This window comes from Manacus candei, unplaced genomic scaffold, assembly GCF_025592945.1.
Source record: "Manacus candei isolate 608988 ecotype Guabito, Panama unplaced genomic scaffold, ASM2559294v1 h1tg000028l, whole genome shotgun sequence".
Taxonomy (NCBI): domain Eukaryota; kingdom Metazoa; phylum Chordata; class Aves; order Passeriformes; family Pipridae; genus Manacus; species Manacus candei.
The window spans coordinates 34,288,836-34,311,206 of NW_026138076.1; the positions used below are offsets into that span (position 1 = coordinate 34,288,836).

A 22,371-nucleotide genomic window follows, 5' to 3' on the forward strand; every position below is an offset into this window, starting at 1 on the left:
AATTGATGGAATTAATTTATATCTTAAATCTCCGTAAAATATGCACTCAGTATACAGATAAGGGTCCAATTCTGTCACTATTTATCAGTGTGTAACTCTTTCATTCTTACTGGAGTATTTTGTAAGCAGTCTTACACGTCTGCATAAACTCTGGGAGGTCCAAAGACCAACCTACTACAGAAAATAAAATGGGTCTGAGTAGTGGAAAATAGAGACTAACCTAGAAAAAACTGTGAAGATTTAAGGAAAGACTATAAAAGATCTAAAATTACAGAACATAACAGTGTTTCTACGCATGTTCTGTAGTTACTCAGTGCTATATTTTTAAAGGTATCTTGGCACCTTAAATGAAGATGTGTAACTCCTGTTCCAAAATCTTACACTTTTATCAATTAATAACTCTTTGGTTTGCTATTCGGTTTTTTTGCATGTGATTATGAGAAAAAAAGTGTTGTACCTGCCTGCAAATGCATACCACTCTAGAAGGAAGTTTGGACCTTGAACATCTTTCTGAACGGTAAGCCCTTTTAAAAGCTCTTAAATTAGGGAGACTTGTATGTCCCAGTCCTTTTCTAAGCGAAGAAATTGTTTTGTTTGTTGGATCTTCAAGCAGATAATTTTAAACTCAAGATTGATCAGAGCACTCTAGCAACCCATTTTCTCCTGGTCCAGATACTGACTTAAGTTTCTCCATGGCACTTGCTACCACTGTCCTGTGCAGAAATAGTTCCCTCAGCACGTATTCTCTACAAGAAACCTCTGACACCTGACACAGAACAAATAAATAACAGGCATTGAAAGGCTGAGGGCTCATGCAACACACTTCAATGAAACTTCAGCAAGGAAAAGTAAATATCTACCCTGATATAATTATAAAGGTAATTTTGTATTCTATTCTTTTACATTTAATATTAATATAAAATAAAACAAATAAAAAAGGTAATAAGTAAATAAGCTTAGCAGTTCCTAATTAAAAAGACATAAAGGCATTCTGTTATGCAACAACACTCATGCAAGTTCCATTTTCCTTCTTGACAAGATACATATCCTAAACCAGCTGATCTACTACACTCATCCCTGCAGTTATCTTTTTATGGAAACATACAGTTTTTCCCCAGTTCTCTATCCCAGCAGAAGGCTGAGAGTTGCAGCCTCTGCATCTTGTCAGACTGGGGGACTTCACAATGATGCTTCAAAGCACACATATTGCTTAGATATGAAGTCTTAATGGTGGTTTATTTTGCTCTCCAGAGGACTTTAAAATTTGCTTTTGTTTTTATTTATTTTTCCCAGAAATGACAAAAAAATGTCCCTACTTTTAATTGCAAGCTACAAGATAATTACAAACCATGCATGAAAGCTTTCAGCCCTGAAAATACATTGTTTGAATTTGATGAGTGTGTGCAAACAAGTTCATAATGGAAGTGATGACCTGCCATTTGTTATTGTTTGGTTTCCAGTAAAAGTTTCTTAGAAACAGGTTGGTTGCAATTCTAATGAGAGACTCTGAACCCCCTTTTTAACAAATGTTTTACAATTAAAAACTCATATGGTTCTAAGTAATTGTTTGCGTGTATTCTCCTACTAACATCACTTTCATCATTTTTGTCCCAAGGAGGGAAGAGAGGGAAAGACTATCACATAAAAATGCACCTTTCCAGCTGAAGACACAACTGTTAAACCTGTAATTAAAAAATTTCCTTTAATCACAGAAGGGCTAATAGAAGTGTGGCAGCTTCCTCATGCCACGGAGAAAAAGGCTTTTAATATTCTCTAATGCCAATGAAGGATACAAAGGAAATTAAGTCAGTTCTGGAAAGCACTGCTTCTAGGCTGGTGAGACTGTCTGATGCCACTGGTCCTTTAATTTAGCAGTTTAGCAAAAATTACTAAAATGGCCCGAAATCAACAACATGCATTTTGTAGGCTGATATGTGGTGCCCACATATCACAAACTGAAGACTAGGCTGTCAGCATCATTCCTCTATAAGCTTTTAGGGCCAAAACATACTCTAGAGTTAGTCTGGTTTTATAGGTATCATGTATGGCTTTAAACCTGGTGTTACTAAGATTAGTAGACATCTGTGGTTAATCCCTCTAGTGATAAATATTTACCTATTAACGCAGTTATTTGTTTTCACTTATGAATGCACAGGATGTAGAACAGCAACAAAAACACTGCAGTGATAGGATCAGCTCAGATCCTCTCTGAAGGATTCAACTGAGTTTTCATGTAAGACAGACATAAAACTGCAGAATTGGATGGCAAAATTAAGATGGGGTACAAACTGCTCAATATAACCCTATTTTAAAAAAAGATTTCCACAAACCCCATTACTATTCTGCATGACTGCTGCAGTTACAAGTGATCATTAACCTCTGCACAGCATTTAAGAGTTTTATTTAGTAAAAATTATACAACAGTGACAATGCAGTAAACGTGATACTGATGTTCTGAGGCAGCACATTACAGTACATATGCACAGCTGGGTAAATCGTAATCCGAATGTTGCAGTCCTCAAGTATTACTTCAAATCACTATGATGAACATTGGAATGAGTGAGACAGGACAATATGTATCCACTAAAAATACGTTTTAGGAGAGAGAAAATCTGACAGTACAAATAAGGGGGAAAAAAATCTTCAAAAGAAAAGGCTACTTTATATGTCTTAAATCTCAGGACTCTTAATTAAACTGTTAATCCTCCATTCACTCAGCTGTGTTTGGACAGCATCCCAAAAACAAGTGAAATGCTCCCAAGAGACACATATTTACAGGAAGCTCAATAAAAAAGGCAACCAGGACTTTTTTTCTTTTCAAAAAGAAATATATCTTTAAAGACAAAAGTTTTCTGCAAAATGCCACTTGCTACATTGAACTGCGAGTCATTTGCTTCCCCCACAAGCAGGATCTGAGTGTGCTGCAAAGTGGAGGAGTGATTTGCTTTCACTGCTTAATAACCATCTCTCAGACTAAGTAAAGAGTCATATTGACAGAAACTGAAAGGGGTCAGGCTCTGCATACAATCTGCAGGTCTTAAGGATGAAGGGCAGAGCTAATAGCAGATGGGGAGGACAAACAAATCCTCGTGTTTCACAAGGGATGCAAGACTGTGTGACACTTGGATACAGTTGCACACATTATACCCCCAAATTAAGAATGGCCGCCATACTCTCAAAGACATGTGTCCCTCTGATGGCCAAGCAGATCTCGACTGACCCTTAAATCACAGGGGAGGAAAAAAATCAGGTTTATATGCAGAGATGACTGTAGGAAGCCTACCTCCCATGCTCCCATTCACCGGACACCAAATTCTGGAGAAATTTAACTTTTTTTCCTTTGAAGTTCTACATGCATTCACCTAAAGCCCAAATGCAGAACTCTCCTAGTTCTCTCAGGTAGCTTCATAACCAAATTTATATGTTAGTCTTACTGAGATCTCTGAGGGTGTGTCTCTTCTATGCCCTTCTTTGAATGTGCCCCGTACACACAGGCAACAGGAATTCTTGGAGAAAGGCACCAGCATCTAACAGGAAGTGCATGGTAAAAATGTCAAAGTGCCTTTTGCACATCAGTCTGAACATGACAATAAAGCAAATGCTATCCTCTACCTCAAAGGATTTAAACACAACTTCTCAGAAACATACTTGAATCCGATTTTTCATGTGAGGACTGAAACACCTCTTACCTCTTCTGTTAAGATATATTTCATATTGGATGGGGCTTTGAGCAACCTGTTCTAGTGGAAGGTGTCCCTGCCCACGGCAGGAGGGTTGAAACTAGATGATCTTTAATGTACCTTCCAACCCAAACCATTCTATGGTTCTGTGTTAAGCAATCGATGCATAAAAAAATAAGAAGTCACAGGAAAAGTTGCTGGAACAAAAAATCTCCATCTTTTAAAAAATATGCCTTAAAAAATAGGCTTTAACACACACCACTATTAGGCCTGATATACTGGTCTGTTTGAGGGTATAGCTTTAATTTCAGGCAGAGAAAAAGCTTAGACTTTTAGAGGTATTTAGAGCTCTTTCCTGCATAAACATGTACCTTATACAAGGAAGGTGAAGGTGGTAGCTCAGTTGTGCCTCTTCCTCCATTCATGTTTGAAAAGAAGGCTTGAAGTTTTCTTAGAAATATCCACCTTTAAGAAATAATTTCAGGCCCTGGGCTTAAGGCAGAAATCATGCTGATCAGAAAATAATATGCATATTAATTACGGGTGGTTTCCTGCTGAGCTCAGTAGCTGAGCCTACTCTCAACTCTCCAGGCATTTTTTATTTAGACAGCCAAAACTCCTGGCTCAGGTTTCTGAATGCCATGCTGGAAATCAGCACCTCAATACCAGAGCATATCTGTAATGTAGTCTGTCCCTAACCATGCCTCTACAAAGAAACTACCACTGCAGTAAGTCAGTAAGTATTTCAGGATATTCATGTTATTTATTTTACACAGACTCTTAAAAGGACTGAGCTTCTGATCAACTGCCAGTCTTTTTGCCATTAGGGATGAAAGAAGCAGTGATACTTCAGAAGGCAGAGATGCAGAGAACAGAAGTCAAAACTCAGCATGATTTCCTGGGATGATTCCTGACCAGCTCCTGCATGTAACAATGACGCTGCAGCCTTCAGCATAACTGAGTGCACTGAGGAGTTATTCATGGACTGCTTAACAGCCAAGAGACACTAAGAATCTTCACAATGGTCTGTCACAGTCTGAAAAATTTCAATAATGTGCCCTAGCCCATCCTCCACTAGGCATCTTGCACCAACATTAAGGAACAGTCTGGTCCTCTCTATATCATATGTTTATAGTGTTTAGGCCAAGGAAATTCCTCTCGGTCAGCATATGTAACTCCCACAGATGCCAGCCACAAAGGGACCACAGTTGAGGAAAGAATCTCTCTCCTATTAAGTTTTCTGATTATGCTGGGGTTTTTTTCCTGAAACTTTATTTTCTCAATTATAATTGGTCTCTTGAAAGTGGAAGAAAGGGGAAGTGGATAAAAGAATAGCTCAAAAATTGTCACATGTTACAGGGGTAAAGCTTAGAGACACTCCATGGAGTAAACGTGTGGCAGCCAAAAGCTGCTGTCATTTTTAACCACTGTTCATACGCTGAGGTTTTAATGAAATGAATAAGACCAGGATTCTTCTGGATCAGCAAGCATCAAACAGTACAGCTTTGTTGCTGACCACATTTCATTTACTCTTAGAAGCTGCACATAAGAATAAAAATTTAAAAGAGCATTATCAGGTTTAATATTCTTCCTCTCCATTTTAAAAAACACACAAAAGCCTCATATGGAATGTTACTGAGGTAATATTAATGCAGTCAGCAATTGATCCATAAAGTATTATTTATCAGGAAAACTGTTAATTGTTCAGCTATAAGCACAAGATAAAAAAAAAGTCTTTCTCCTTCTTCAGGTCCATTGGAACAGGCAGTTAGGCACAACGAATAGTAGTTTGGTCCCTGCTGGTAATTTCAAATCTGCTATAAATGCAACAGATGACAGGACACACATAGTTCCTTCTATAACTCATCTAGATATCAGGCCTTCTCAGACTAAGCAATCCCCTACTCTACATCAGCACTTCTATGTGTAGTAAGAGCCAGACTCCTCTATGCAAAAGATTACAGGAAGGCCCAGAGGGAAAGAACTAAAAACTCTACTCTACACTGAAGAATCTAAAATACCCCAGGAAATACATCTCTGTTCCTCACCACCCTTTTGTACTGAAGTTTGTCTTCCCTTTGAGTAGGATCCACTGTGATAACCTCTTGAAAAACAGTGTGGTTATGTTCTACTATGGAAGCATTATATGCCTCTGTCAAAAGGAATTATTCTCTGATCTAGTTGAGCTGAAGTTTTCATTGTCCTACAAGTCTACACCATGGGTGTCTAGAAGGATAAAAACTGTGGAAGATGCTACCAAATAACTCTGTTAGGATCTATCTTGGAAAAGCTTCCTTCTGCTCCAGGTTGACAAAAATTTATTACCGAAGATGAAAAAAAATTAATAATAATACACAAGTAAAATACAATGTGTTGGGATAAATTCACCTAATTTAGGTAGAGGCTTTTACCTCTACAGTTAATATAGATATGGGCCATAACAGACAGACTTTGGATATAACTAAACTGCAGGACTCAAGAGAGCTTCCAAGTATGGGTTCTGGCTCATCAGAAAGCTCAAGGTATGCACTCTCCCCTGCTTAGCTGGAAAGGAATACAAACGTATCATAAAATCACCTGCTGCTGCAAGTCAATCTCAATGCATTTCTCAACAGCTAAATAAGTAATGTAGCACAGAAAGAGCTGAAATTCTATTTAGGCTACACCTGATAATCCATCTTTCATTCCCAGTGTGATTCTGCATAATTAAGCCTGTTGGGTGTGTACGAAGTAAGGTTTGACATCTTCTATTCACTTCCATTAACTTACAGTAACTCATGGTTACTTGTAACTGCAGCTACTGTAAGTTACAGGCTAACGAAATCCCCCAGGCAATTTTTCAAGTGTACAGACTTTAATTTTCCTTTATAAATAAACAAAAATTAATAGTTATTATATTTTATATATAAAATAAGTAAATAAAGTTTAATTTTCCTAGAGTCACAGTTATGAAGGGTTTATCATTGCTTTACTTATTATCAAGAAGTCAAATATAAGTCCACCTCTATTCAGAAAGGTAAAACCACAGATTTTGAGTATGCAGTTTGTGCTTAAAATCAGTATAGTCTGAAGGTAGATATACATTTGGAATCCTTGCAGACAACACTAAATTTGGGGGGACAGCTGGCATACCAAATAGGAATTCAGAGGCACCATTCAGAAACCTGGGGGCTGGATCAACAGAAGTCTCCTGAAGTTCAACAAGGGTAAGGTGTGAGTTCTGCAGCTAAGGTAGAATAACCCCAAGTGTCTATGCAGGCTGGGAACAAACTGTTGCAAAGACACAGGGGTTACAGAGGATGCCAAGTAAAACATGAGGCAGCAGCATGCTCCCAAAGTAAATAAAGCAAACTGTATATTGCTTATATTAGGAACGTGACCAGAGATCGAGGCTCTGCTTCATACCTGCAAGGATTTGTGTCTCCCACAATTCTTTCTCTGTTTGGTTCTGTATGTCCCAGATCAAGGAGGATACTAAAAACCAGAGACAGTCTAGGACAGAGCTATCAAGATGGGCATGTTCCCACAAGAAGTAAGAGGAGGCTGAGGGTTTCTTTAATCTGGCAAAGAGGAGGCTAAGGGGGGGCCTCAAGCTACCTGAAGGGATGTTACAAAAACTACAGAGGCTTCAAGTAGCAGCTATGCAAAGTCATAGCCGACCTGGTTCAAGTGTTGCCAACAGCCCTGCTTCAAAATCCTTCCAAATGATGATTCTGCATTTCTTCTATGAATCTGTTCAAATTTCAGCTCAAAACAATTTCACTCTTTCTACCACAGGACTTATTACAGTGGTAATAAGTAGGACCTTATTACAGGTACAGCCAAGTCTTTCTGTATGACTTGCTTGGTCCAACTAAAAATTAGCAGAGCACAGACTGGAAAATTCCTGACCTGACTATTCCTGCTATCTACCTCTCAAACAACAAAATCTTTTCCCTTTCTTTCCAAACAGGTTAAGTACCTTTTTGTTCTACAAAACAGGAAATGGTTTGGGGCTCAAGAAGGAAAAGTCTCAAACACAAGTAGAAAGTACTCCTTTTACATCTAAAATTATTCCATTTCACTTGCCAATAGAACTAATTTTTATTATGAGATTCCTGTATTGCATTTACTCAACAGTGAGTGTATTTTTGGTACTGCTTTAATTCCCACATATATGAAGACAAAATTTATTGTAAAATACCATGGAAGCTAAGTCTTACTATTGAGAAAAAACAACTTGCTAAGTATGCTGTAAAATTATCTTGACTTGGTAAGTCCTTCACGCTACTCCAGAAGGATTTGAGCACAACTCTGGAGAACAGAAAAGATGGACCCCCTTTCACTGTGGTCATCAGTTGAAAAGGCAAAATAAAAGGAGCTTGACTGAGACTTGCCTTCTGTAACAGTATCTTAATACTGAGGAAAGATCAATTATTTCTATCTCTAAAGAAAAAAAGAAAGCATTAAAAATGTGACTTCTGCTTAAAAAAAAAATCTCAAAATACATGAGATGACAGTATATATGACACAAATGGAACACAAGCACCACAGAGGTGATTTTGTGAACTGTTTACTAGTAGAGCTGCAAAAGTATATTAACTGTCCATATTCCTATTAAAGCAAGCAATTATGAACTTCTCAGACTATTAATTGTCAGGAGGTGATACATATATAAGGAAGTAATTATCAAAATACCTATAAACTTTACATTTTAAAGTGAACAAGGAGTTTTGGTCTGAACATAGGACTTTGAAAATGCTGGTGTTACTATAATGCATTTTGCACCTTGACACCTCTTTAAGTGATGTAATATCACACTAGAACACCACATTTAGGAGCAAATGTTTTCACATATACCAAACCAATATTTTTTTGCACAGCATGCTTTTCATCTGTTATGCTACTTGTTTACCTTCACATTTCAGAGTTCAAGGTAAAAACCTAGTTTTCACCTAATTTCTATTGCCCCATCTGGGTCAATAATAACCGTCTGCAATACATTAACTTTACATCCTGAATGAAGGTGGGAGTAGAGAGGAAGGAAACTTTTTACAAGCCACTATCTTGGTCTTCTTGTTTTCACTTTTTTAAAGAAACAGATGGGAGGGGGCTAAATTTGAGCTTGGTTTTATTTATCTGCTTTACTTTTTGTGTAGATAAAATTGTTGATAAATATTATCTTCACTCTTGCACTTAAAAGGCTATTTAGATGAATTAGTGTTTATAGACACCTTTGAAGAGGATTTTTTTTTTTAATGACAGAGTTCAGTGCTCTTATTTTATCAGTAACTGTCTGTTTGTCACCCGTTGCTAGCACATCTACCTTTTCTCTCTAATGCATGGGAAGTCATATTTTCTCATCTTTATCTGACATCATGATACACTGAACTGACTAGTCTTTTGAGAATACAACTCCTAATTCCCTTGTGCCACAAATGCTCCAGTGTACTAATCATGTGCAACTTTTTGTGGCTTCCACAGATGTGACTCACTGCAAAAAAACCCCTGTATGCAGATCTTAAAGCTGTTAATTGTACTAAACCATGATGACTATTTAAACATGAGGCTTTGTCAAGTCATCTCAAATATGAAGGCACTGTGGGCATCATTTTATTGCACATCACTTTATTACCCATTATCCTATGGTCATTTATGTCCAGGCAGAATATAAAAGCTACAGTTTGGGCCCAATTACCATCTTAAATCAAATCTGCAGTCTCTTTACGCAGAATGCAGGGCAAAGGGGAACTGAGGCTACAATCTGACTACACAGAGGCTTCAGCAGCAAAGCTGGTTTCAACAGATTACCTTTTCTAAATGCTCTGCAACGAGGTCACTTAAAGCACTGCACTACAGTGTCATTTAAATCTACAACACACGCTTAAACCTGTCATTTGTTAGAGTTTTCTGTACTCAATTTAAAGAAGTCATGTCTCAGCACTGAATAAAAAGTTTTACTTTCATTAAATTAATGCCTCAATGCCTCTTTATAAGCTGTGTTGAACATGCAGATCTTTCATGTCAAAGCAACTAGACTTTCTTGTCTGATGGTTTTACGTTAGATTACATTAGATGAAGCAGCAGAAACATCTAAAATTAAAAGATTCAGATGATATGCTGAATTCTGGGGACAAAGTAATTCTTCAAATACAGAGCAGAATAGCATGCTCATCTTAACAAGCAGAATTGGGCTTCTAAACAACTAAGCCTTGGAAAGTCCAACATAGGCTACAAGATCAAAGCCTAAGCAGTAAAGAATCTGTTATGTAAACACAATAACCACAGTGGAAATCAAAACCCTATTCTGATTATTCTTTGAGATTCCAGCAAGTAAGTGTTGAAACAAAAATTGTTAAAATATAAATATTTTAATTCCGATTTGTGATCAAACTTAGAAGAAGCCTTTTTTATTAAAGCTGCTTTTTCAAGAAGTCAGGAAGCAAAAAGAAAGAAAAAATGAGGAGCTTGCAAGAATTCCTGAGTTTTCAAGTTTGATATCTACTCCTTGATATCAGATTTACATCTCTGCCCAAAGACAGTTCAATCTTAAACTGCAAGCAGGCTCCTCAGCATATTTTCAATTGTAAAAAATAAATTTCTGGTAATGGGAAAAAAAATTAATAGACTCATCTATTTATTTTTTAAGAAATAAAAAGGGTCAAACAGAAAAGCCTGTGTTTCAAAAACCTGTCAAAGATTAAGTCATTTTTTAAATGTGCCCATTGACCAGCTTTCAAAAAAATCCAGAAAGTTCTTTGTGTACAGCCAAAGATGCTATTTTGTTGATGACCACTTATGATTTTAGAAATAAAGCAGTTTAGTTTAGCTAAGTATGCTCACTTCCAAGAGATACCTCTCTGTTGTGACCACTAAAGTACAGAAAACTGTTCAGAACTGGAACAGCTAAAAGCAGGCTAAAACCAATCCAGTATCCCACAGCTGTTGCTTTTTATCAGAAAGCCTACTTAATATCAATTTAAAGAAAAAAAGAAAATGTAAAACAGGCCACCCCTTGCTAACCTGAAGTGCTGTATTATCTAGGGCATTTCTCTCTCCAGCCATCTGTTTTGAGCTGGGCACATGCACAGAACTCAAATTTTATGTTCACAGAAGAACCCTACCCATCTCTTCCAGAGACTGTATGAGAAGTCTTAAATTCTATCTTGTTCTCAACAGCCCAAAAAAAAGAATGGTGATACCTCGTAAAGGGAGAAGTTCTGGCCTTCATAAAGATATGCAAGCACTTCAGATAATTTCTGGAATGAAGTTGCATTACGAAGAAGTGTATTGAACTGCTTTTTGTTTCTTTCCACCATTCCTGCCTTCAGAGAACTAAGTGTCCACACTAGTATATATCTGATTAGAAGCATAATGTGTAAAAAGTCTTGCAAAAAGAAGTTCCTAACATTTTCCAGGAATATCAGAAAGCATCAAAAGCCATCATCTAATGGCTACAACAAAGCAAGTTTTTGAAACAGAGTTTTGAAACCTTAATTTCTCCTTTTTCCCTATGCTGCTACAAGATAGAACAAAGGTCACTGTATGTATATTAATAGCTTATGGCACCGTGCTTATTATTCCTTTTACAGGAGGATGTTCTAACATGATGATCTCCATGTTAAATTGGTTTCTCCTTTGATATAACAAATTATACAAACTACATACACAAACTACATAATTCCACCAGTTTTAAAGAAAAAAATCAAGTTCACCAAATCATTTTCTTTACCACAGAACATGGCTCTTTCTTCATTTAGTAAGTTCCTTCAGATGCTATGTATTAGTATAGCATCATACCTAGGAATAAAAGACTTGTAAACAGTGCTTCTGATAGTAAAAATTGGTCCAATGTCTGCTATTCTTTCTCCAGCTGTATAAACTGGAGAGCCAATATTACTACACCTTGAAAGGATGGGGTGACACACCGTTTTACATGGTTTCATCAAAACAAGACAGTTTAAGCTGCACTACAGCCGAGTCAGAAAAGCAGGAGCCCAATGACTTCAGTGGCACTCAGTGTGGGCTTTGTGTGGGCACAAGAATGCTGTATAAATAGCATTTATACAAATAGGGCCCAATTCCGTACAATTTCTTTCCTCCAAGATACATTCTTTCATATATTCTCACTTATTGTACATTAGGCAAAACTGAAGTAAGATTTTAAGCTGGCTATAGAAAATTGCTTCACCTCTTGAAATTAGAAAGTTGCGCATCAGTTTTTCAATTCTTTCCCTAACAATGATGGTGAAAAGGGTAGATGATAAAAGAAGCTGTTATATATTTAACTAATAAAGACAGAACCTGAGGAGAAGAGAGAGTATGAGATGGGAAGAAAGATGGAAAAGAACAGGTAATGGAAGAAAGCTGTTATAGAAAACTGGGTAAAGAAATAAAGAAGCCTGAAGAAATAGGACAGCTGTGAAAGACAGTGCAAAGAGTAAGAAAGGATTATTAGGCAAAATAGAAAAGACTGTAAGAAAGTAAGTACATTGTAACATCAGATACAGAAGTGCGGGTTTTGCCTGGAAAGCACGTACTGTATTTCAGGCACTACTGTATTGATTACTATCTTTAACTGGACTGAAGCACCATTGTCCTATAAACAAACAGGTAATGGGATTTTTATTGCAAAAGCTTAAAAAAAAAATTAAAAAAGGCCAAAACCCCCCCATGAGCCTGCTTGGTTCCTGTGAACAATCCCTTATGAACGTGTTCCTTCTCTTTCTCTCAATCACCAATGTTTCCCTGCTCTTCCCCAATTCCATATGGCAGAAGCCAGCACGTCTATACATTCTCGCTGAGTTTTGCAGAGAACTGGGTAAGAAAGCCTGTCAGTTTTTGCAGGATGAGAGCAATTATATCTGTATAAAGTGTAGTAATGGACTTCTAAATTATTTGATCATACCAGATATTTTTTCAAGGAATATGTTCACAGACCAGTTTTCTCTTGTGGTTGTCCTTTTTTTTCCCCCTCCCAGAGATCAACATCCTGATCCTAAAATCAGACTGACGCATAAACAAGGGAGAAGAAGGAGGAAAAATAATGGCTACTAGTTACTTAGGAGAGAGGGGAAAAAAGAGAGAGAGAACGATAAATGTGAAAATGCCTCGTAACTGTTCACTACTGCTCCTCTTGATGGTCATGTTCACTCACTGTTCACTCCCTTTAATTTGCTCACTGAAGTTCAGGTAGGGTGTCTTAGGTATTTGTACAACAGGGTTCTAAAATTGCCAGCAATCCAGTGACATCCAGCGTGCACAGTGAAAGACTGCTGAAGGAACAGTGGTCATATATATAAGATGCTATTACCAAGTACAGTGGACTCAGTAAACTGACTTCAGTCAGTTCCTCCAGAGGCCCAAGAGGGGTAAGTTAAACATTCTGTGGACAGGGAAGATTTAGACAAGAAAGATGTGTACGATCCTGCTTCAGTTTCAAAACCCTTTTCTCTTCCCATGCTTTGTTCCTGCTGTCAAGATAAAATAGTGTTTTGATTTAAGGAAATTGTTCCAAAGCCTTCATGTAGCACAAGGAGTTTTTTGGCAGTACTGAACTTAAGTTTTGCCTGCGGGGTACTGGGTGCTGTTGACAGTGAGCACGATGGGATTTCTCCACAGAGAAGGGATACAGGAATGAACTTAGCAAGGCTGGAGAAAGGAAAAGGTATGCTACTGGTGGTATACTAGTGGCATGTACTGTAAGGTAGCATTCAAGGCTAGAAGAGTTAAAATAGTCCAATTAATTTAAGTCACTGGACTGTCATATCCAACATCAAAGACAGGCAGCATTTCTAAATATGCCCCCAAGAGGACCTCCTAGCTGCCAGAGAGCAGGCCACCATCAGCAAGAGGCAGACCTCCCCAGCCAAACATTCCCCCAACCCTAGAGATTATAAAGGTTTGCAGATGTTCACGTGGTGTGTTTCTGATATTTATGAAAAAGAGCTAGGCTTGCAGCATTTTCATCTTCAATTCACAAAGCACTGTCATAGAATTAATCCATGTGGTATAATGCCATTTTATTTCCAGTCTGGGTATAATAAGGGTAAAAAGGGGTAGAACAGAGTTTGTGAAGTGCTGGTTACAAGAGTTCTTTCCCAACTGCAGACCTCTACTGTATAGAAGACGGGATGAGAGAAAGATGAGTGTTCTGTTGTATCTGCCGTTCTTTTTGGAATGATGTATTCTAGAGGTAAAGACAATTACTGAAAGGTAAAGAATGTAATAAGGATGAGGTTTTCAACTGCAGGTTTTGTGCCCGGTTGCTCTACATTAGTACATCAGGAAGGCCATACATGCACAGGCAGCTGACAGTGGATATGAGAACTCAAGACTATCAGGAGATGCTAAGCTGTCACATCCCCATGTCTCCCAAACACAGGCCTGTTCCCCACAGGCTCACCGACAGCCTTGACAAATTTCTAAAAGGTTTTGTTCTTTCTCTTCATGTCATCCATCCTATACCGCTTAGCTGCTCTCCTCCATGAATCACAGTCTTCTCACTCAGTCTCCATCTCTCAGTCCAGCCTTTCTCCCAAATACATTTGCAGAACACAGTCAGTAAGCCTGAAAAAAAGGCTGCTATTCACCATGTGAGTTTAATGACCTGTTTAACTGGGTTTAATCAGAAATAACTTGTCAAAACTGAGCCAACTGATAGGAAGGGTCAACAAAAAAATTAAATTATACACAAGTTTTGCATATGTCTCCAAAATCATTGTGTCCGTCAGGCTGGTAAGTATCAGTGGATGGAACCAACTGACAAATTCAAACACCGATTAACTTTCATGAACCTCCCTGAGTTATCACTAACATGAATTAATAGCTCAATGTTTTAATAGAAGCTCAGAATTGGCTTATGCCTCAGATGTTACTATAATACATGACTACGTAGCAGTAAGCTTGTAAGAGATGTTAAATATTAGGAAAATGGGACCTAATATTGAAATGGATCACTGAAGATATTTCCTTCACACAAGTGTGATTTTTTTTGTTTGTTTTCCCTGACTTTTCAGTGTGTAAATGTGATTTCTGTTAGAGGTTTCTGTCTGACCTATAAATGAAAATCATGCAAGCATTTAATTTATTTTAAAGTTTAACACAACTTTATACATGCATCTACATTGTCTCAATTCATGTGTATGGTTAATTTCATCTACCTCAGATGTATACACATTTATTCCCTGACATTTCTTATCATAATTTGTGAAGATATATCTGAAAGTGTTTCAAGTCAGAGATATTTCTAAGACACGTGCCCTGCCCGCACACACACTTGTAACAGTTCAGGCATGCTGTATTTATTTGCAAGTCCCAGAGCATCATGCACTAAATTCTGTCCTTTATCTCGAGTCAAATGAACAGCAGTTATCTGGTTTATAGATTTGACAAATTCTTCTGGATATCTGCCAGCTTTATAATCTACTTGAACTATAGCTTAAGAACAGTGTGAGATCACCAGGGTTTCTGCACAACTTCAAAGCTCTCTAAGCTAGAGCTGTGCAGTTCTCAGGCTGAATAAACGTCGCCAGGCTATGTGCACAGCTTTGAGGCTCCTTGAACCACAGCCATTTGTTTCAGAGGGTTTACAGATTCTATTAGGCATATCTGGAGCGCACGTAAATTCTAATATACATCATCTATTTTTTTGCACTAAAAGAAACTTCAACATTCAGAAATGCAGGGCTTTTAACTGTCATTTTACTCTACCAAAACAAATTTCATTTAGTTACCATTATAATAAAATTTGTAAATAGAAACAATTTTCTATACCATATTTAACAAAAAGAGGCCCTGGGAGATTGTCCTTTCAGTGAAAGCTGCTACTTTTAAAATCCCTTATTAGGAAAAGCTCCTTGTCTAATTAAAATAAAACTGCCATTAAAAAAAAATTCTCCATTAGCTGGAGAACACATATTAACATTTTAAGACACCTAATTTCCAGAAGCTTAGATGGAGTTTCTAATCTATTTTAATCTGGAAACAAGTTAGAATCTGAAATGTAATGCCTTCGACAGTATCAAGACAGCATGAATGCTCATTTTCTCAAACACATCATGTGAACAGACCCAGGTGAACTAATCAACAGTGGAAAGTGGGTTTTCTCTTATGTAAGTAAGTGGGTCACCGTCTAATGTCCCTTTGTTATGGTAAAACATGAACTTCATCCTGTGATACAGTTAAGAAGGGATAATGACCAACCTCCTTGACAGATGCCACAGATGAATCTCCATAGCTTTCTCTCCTGTCAAATGGTAATGACATTATTTTCTCCTTTATTGAGCAAATGCTAGTTTATGCTAATCTCTTCTTTTTGTTTTACATATTTATTAATAATTAAATTCTGACAACTTTCAAAAATAATTCAGCTTTACTTGAGGCAGATGGAAAATTACATTGAGTCTTCTCAAGGACTGTCAACAGCAAACAACTGTTACAACAACAAAAAAGAGTAAAAATTATCTGATTATTTATATTACCCCAGCTATTTTCTTAACATTGGGGGGAGGGGCATAGAGTAGAACTCCTCCTTTCTTCCTCCTATTTCTGTCTTCTGTTATTCTGTTCATCCATCTTTCCTCTACTTCTAGTATTTCTCTCCCTTCACGCATTTCCCTTCAGGGATTTTTGTTCTCTTCCATTCTTGTCTTGTTAGCTTTCTCATTTCCATTATTACTGCTTTGTTTCCTTCATGTTTCAGCTGTTCTTTTGCCCTTTCTCTTTCCACTTTTAGTTTGATGCTAAGGATGTTCCTCATAGACTTCTGAAACTACCTCTGAATATTCTGTTCTCAGGAAACATACCTAAAGCCAAAGACAAAATTGGTTGGTTTCAGTCTCACATAATAACAGAAGATCACAAACACTGGCCTGAACGCAGGAACTTATTCACTGGGGAAGGTCAATCAGAAGTAACCTAACCTTTCTGCTTCAGAAGTACACTTCAAGGAGCATCAGTGAAGCAAAAGAGATGCACTCTAAAAGCAGTTTCCTTCATGTTTATGTTTTAAAAGAGAAGACTTTTGCCAAAATCAGCCTTGTTTTTTTCAGAAATGCTAATGCAAAATGTTATAGTGGCTTAAACTGGTGTATTCTGGCTGTCCAGAACTAATATGTTGGTGGTTTTAGAAGCCTCATTGTTTTAGCAAAACCTTTAAAAGAATTACAAATTATCTTTTTGTGCAATTGATATATCTCTTCTCTAAGCAGTTTATTAGTCGGACTTGCATTTCTTGTAAGAAAACTAGCAAAAGAGCTCTGACGATGGAAGACTTTTTTCATTAGCTGTCATTTCTCTCATCTAAGGCTACTGATTACAATTTTTTAATCACAAACATGCTAGTTTATCCCTATCTTCCCAAAAGCATTAGTGTACACAGCCATGCCTGAAGCTTCACACCCTCCCACCTCCTCTATTTCATGAACCTGAAGACAGGCCGTGGTTTGTTACACCCTGCTCTGTGGTTCACAGCTGGTTGCATATGCTAATTCTTATGGGAAACTGGGAGAGGAAATTGAGTATATTTGGAGGAGAGGGGCAATATAAATCCTTGTTCTGACAACAGCACAGCTAAATGGACAGTACTTAAATAAACCCATCTACGCTATAGACTGGAAATCTGACATATCTCATCATTGTGCTCTTAATGCTAGGTATTGTAAAGAGAGTCTAGCAAGCTGCTTTCGCAGTTTGTTGCCCAACTAGGCACTTAAGTTAGAGCAGAGGCTGCCTTCCATTTCCTGCTAACAAAACTAGTACTCTTAAAATGGAAGAATACTTTTATAAGCTTTCACTACTACAGACTGTAACTGAAACTTCAAACAAAATGATAACTGCCACAGAAAAACATTGTGTCCTGTATTTGTATTCTGCATACAAACACTTTAATATGGGGTTTCTCCTCTTTGGGGTTCAATGGACTACTGATGAGTGGTCAATTTGCAACTGAGTTCCTAATTTTTATTTTATTAATTTATGTCCGTGGAATAATTGCAGCCTTCTTACAATACACTCCATGGGCCACTACTCTAAAATAGAAAGATTTTCTTGGATACAGTGTGTTTGCATGAGTATACCAGTTGTGTTTTTCGAGGTTACAAGCAAGAATTGACTGAGGAAATGGACCATTCATTGTGAAACTGAAGCATTACATTAATAAATGAAAAGTAAAAGTCTGTAATTGTTTTTGTAAAAACAGAACAAAAGTAGTGGTGGTGCACGTCATCTGAAGTATTCAAAGTTCTCTACTGAGAGCAGTACTCAAGGCAACTTGCCTCTCTAAGCCAGAAGTTGAATACTGTTTAAACTGTACTCAGACACAGCTCTAAAAACTATAAATGCAAGAAACAAAAGTTACAATTTTGGATAGAACCGGTATTAGTGAGAAAAAAATAGCTATCCTCTAGGAGGAAACAACTGCCATGATAATGTCTTCAGAGGAACACACACTTGGAAACAGTGTAGCAGAAGAGATATTTCTATACTGTAAAGATAATGCAGATCCATGTATACATAACAAACATTTTTAACTACAGAAGTCTTTTGATTGGAGTTAGAATATACCTGCTTGGGCTTCCATGTTACATCTCCAGTATAGAAACCAGTTAATACTACACCAACATTCACAAACACAGAATAGACCATATCTTTTACCATAAGACATTACTGCACTCTCTGCCACAAACACTTGTTTGTTGAGCATCATTTCAGAAGAGATATAAAAGCTGTTGGAAAAACAAATTCATCCTTGATTTAACTCTAAGGATTTTCAGCTTTTATGCAATGTGTTACCAAAAAGAAAGCTGTAAGCTGAATGGGGGAATCGAGTACATTGACTGTGTAAGTTTAAACACAGATCTTAAAAATGAAAAGTCATTACAGTTGCTAGCCAAGGTGAAACTGATTTCAGTCTTTGCCACTCACAAGAGTTGCTGCAGAGGCTAAAGTTTGCTCTGATTTTAAAGACAGTGGAATCAGACCCTGATATGTGAAGAAGGGGAAAAAAAAGGTTCCTCAGTATTTTCACAAGCTGTATCTCTGGGCAGTTATGGACGGGTGCTGACAGATTCTACAGGAAAATTATTTCAGTCTTCCCGAAAATAATTATAACTACTCTTACTTTTGCAGCAAGCTGTAGCAGATTCTCAAGATTCTCAAGCTGTTTTCAAACTTGCCTGCAAGTGAAGCGTAGTCTCATCTAAAAAGGAGTGCTGCGCTCATTCTGCACCAGCTTTTCTGAACAGGTTTTAGCTGATGCCCTGAAGTTATTATTTTTGCAAGCCAAAAGAGCTATAACTAGACTTTGACCAGAATGAAGAGATTACCAGTCTTACTTGGTGAATGTAGATAGGAAACACATGCCAACTGTATCTTGGTGTCTTGTCTTTTCAACGCTCATGGAGAAGAGATCTTCACTACATTGTTACAGTTTTACCTAATTCTGATGAAATCTGACAGTTATTCCTTATGCCTGACCCTGGCAGCTTCTAGCTTGAATCGTTCTCCAAAGGTTCTCCATTGCTTTAAAGGAGTTAAATAAGTATTTAACCCCATTTCACAACCAGAAAAACTGAGGCACTGCAACTGCTTCTTTCCATGGAAACTTCTAGTTAAAAGTGAAAGATACATGTGATCTGCAAAGAAACTACTGATATACCTAAGGCCACAGGAAGTGCTGATGTCAAACCCCCGAGGCAAATTCAGGAACTGCCACCTCCTTATGCTGGTAGAGAACCAAAGTTCCTTGCGCTCTGGACCTGCAACCTTGATCCCACCATCACATCTGGTAGACTGGCTGGGTCTTTGGCAGCTCCATGTGGGCAACCCCTACGAATCCCTGGGATCTACACTACTGCCAGATTTCCGGAAAATCTGTTTTATGATGGCTGTTTCAGACCGGGACAGCTGCAGCTTTGTGCAAGAGGATGAGGTGGAGAAGGCAACACAAATTAACCAACAGCTTTGTAAAGCAAAACCAAACACCATACTTCCTAGACTCATATGGCATTCGTTGGACACTTCATACAAGTGTCAATCAGCGTGAAACTACTTAATTAACAATCTCATGATAAAAAAGGAAGAGGTAACATGGCTGCATTTCTAGGCATGATTAATGCCCTAAGAGCTAAAGAAATACAAGGATCCTCGTCTCCCACAAACAATGAGCAAGAGATTACAAAACAACCTAAACGTACTACCCCAACTTGTCTCCATTATGCAAACAGTAACTGGGAGAGAGTCCTGGGGGTGCCTTATATAACTCCTTGCTCTGAGTCCCCCCCTGGCACCGGGGGAATTTGTGCTTCCTCTAACCTGAATGCCCACCCGGGGCCGTGCGGGAGCCCCGCGGGCTGGGCTGGGCTGGGCACGGCGGGCGGGCGGCACCGGCGCAGCACCCGCGCAAACTTTGCGCCGCAGGGGCCGTGCAGCGGCCGCGGCAGCGCCGGGGGCACTCGGGGGGCTCCTCCCGGGCGGCGGCCAACGCGAAAGTTGCAGCAGTCACCTCTCTCCGCCCGCCGGAGCCGAGCGGGCGGCGGCCTCCCGGGGGCAGAGGGGCGGCGGCAAGGGCTGCACGGCGCGGGGCTGGGGCGACTTACCCATGGTGCCGCCGCGGCCTCTTCCTCCTGCTCCTCCTGCTGCTGCTGCTACTGCTGCTGCTGCTCCTGCAGCCGCCGCCTCTCCGCCGGCGCGGAGGGAGGCGCGGGAGGCGGGGGCGCGGAGCGGGGCGCGGCAGCGGCGCGGAGCCTGCGTGCGGCGGGCTATGAGTCAGGGCAGCACATCCGGGCACGGCCGGGGAGACACCCCGCCCGACCGCCGGGCAGCACCGTGCCGCCGCCGCCGGGGAAGGGCGGGCAGCCGCGCAGGGAGGAGGCGGTGCAGGGCCGGGGGGAAGGAGGCGGCTGAGGGGCGGGTCCGCGCTGGGAGCGGTGGCTGCCACCCCTCACCGCGGCCTCGGGCCTCCTTTGTTAGAGGGGCTGGGGTGGGGCCGCCAGCCGGGCTGTGGGGCGGCTGGCGGGCAGGGAGAGAGGGAGGGAGTGCGGAGCGCCCGTCCGGCGTGATGTCCCCAACACATTCCCACACCCAGCGCATCCCCACGCCCGCGGCTGTGGTTGGTGCCGTCCGCACATCCCACCGCATCCCCACACCCATATCGCGCCGCGCCGTTCCTCGGTCCGGGAGGCAGGTGGGGTGCTTTAAACACGGCGAGCGCGGTGCTTAAATTAATATTTAATGATACGGACTCAAGGAGGAGCGTCCTGCAAGAAGGAGGGGATTATGCTGGATGGGTTAGTGGGTTTTTATGTGTGCTGTGTGGGGAGAAGGATCCGTGGAGGAAACTGCACGTAAAGTCCGAGTGCTGCGTGTTTTGCTGAACCAACGTTACAGGTTTTACACTCGAAACTGAAAGACACGAGGTAGTTCTGTGTGGAAGGCGTTTTTAACAAGAAAATAAATCTCCATGTTCAGTGGTGCCTCTTCCTTTCTGCCCTGGGGTGCTCAGTCTCTGTCTAGCAGGGAACAATAAGGAACTGCTTGCTGTCGCAGCTCTCTCCTTATAGCGCTTTCACTGGGAACCATGTGGGGCGGAGGGCAGTGGTGAAATTAATTGAGTACCTTTTTGTGGCATTTTCACATTTTTCGGTTCTTTCCATTGTGCATTCACGAGTTTACCTGAGTAAATCCTGAAGTGTGGTTAAATAGAGTAGGAACAGTGTGATAGAGGGGTTTGCTTGCTCTGTAGAAATGGATCGGCCAGGGACAATTCAGAGGAGTGATGCAAAAAGAACTTTCAGTTGAATCATCCTCCACAGTGCCTTCACAAGTGATACCAGTAGTCCCTTTCACCAGAAGTCAGCAGCTGCCAGGGGTTTCCTCTCTGGAACAGGTCCCAGGAGCTTTCATGCCTATAAAAGGGCAGTGTGATGTGACAAGCAAAGAATAATTCATCAGTCCTACAGACTACAGACTGAACATGTTGGGGTTTATCCATTTACTTTGGCATAGCCCTGATTCACCAACTCTTCCTTCCTGAGGACATTGCAGAATTTTGCAGTTGACTTCAGTGGGGTTAACCACAGTATGCAGAACTTGGCACTGAAGATATGTAATTTTATGATCAACTGATACTGCAAATCAGTATGCTTTTACACTGGCTAGACAACTAAAACACTTTTGTTACTGTTTTCATTGCACTGAGGCTGCAGAAAATTCAAACCAGAACACGTTGGGGTTTTAACTGCAGGTTTTGTCCAACTCAGTAGTTGGTAAAACACAGGATTCTTAAATGAATCTGAGTGGTAAAAAGTTGTATTTTTTCTGCTTTCTTCTATCTCTAACTCTTGTCTGAAATTCATCTTCGTCCTATGTTTTTGCCTCCTCATTTCTTTCACTCAGCAATAAATTTTGAGTTGGCTTTATAGCTGTGTCCCAAATCATTCTTCTACTTGTCTGGGAAAAAAAAGGCAGTGAAATTCTCTTCTTACTGATCTGTTGTTGAGGGATCATGGAAGAGATATTCCACATGGTATTCCATATGGGATAAGTCCCACCTGGGATAAATCAGAGCAACCTGTGAAATACACAGGCGTCTCAAGTTTACTTGCATGCCCTAACTGAAATGCACACGTATATCTTTGCAAGACCTAGAAAAGTAAGACTGTTACCTGCTCCAAGAAAGAATTTTGAGGATGGTAACTTCTAAAGAGTTCTG

General features: G+C 39.6%; 1 protein-coding gene across 2 annotated transcripts in view; it reads right to left on the minus strand.

Moving 5' to 3' along the window:
- Positions 1-20,500, minus strand: part of RAP1GDS1 (Rap1 GTPase-GDP dissociation stimulator 1) — a 92,423-nt gene extending 71,923 nt beyond the window's left edge. The window contains exon 1 of one of the 2 annotated variants that reach the window (XM_051789756.1): positions 20,258-20,500. In XM_051789756.1, the coding sequence (XP_051645716.1) occupies positions 20,258-20,261 (4 nt within the window). In that variant the 5' untranslated portion in view covers positions 20,262-20,500. The remainder of the gene's footprint in view (positions 1-20,257) is intronic. The other variant, XM_051789757.1, reaches the window with a different exon arrangement.
- Positions 20,501-22,371: the final 1,871 nt, after the last annotated feature.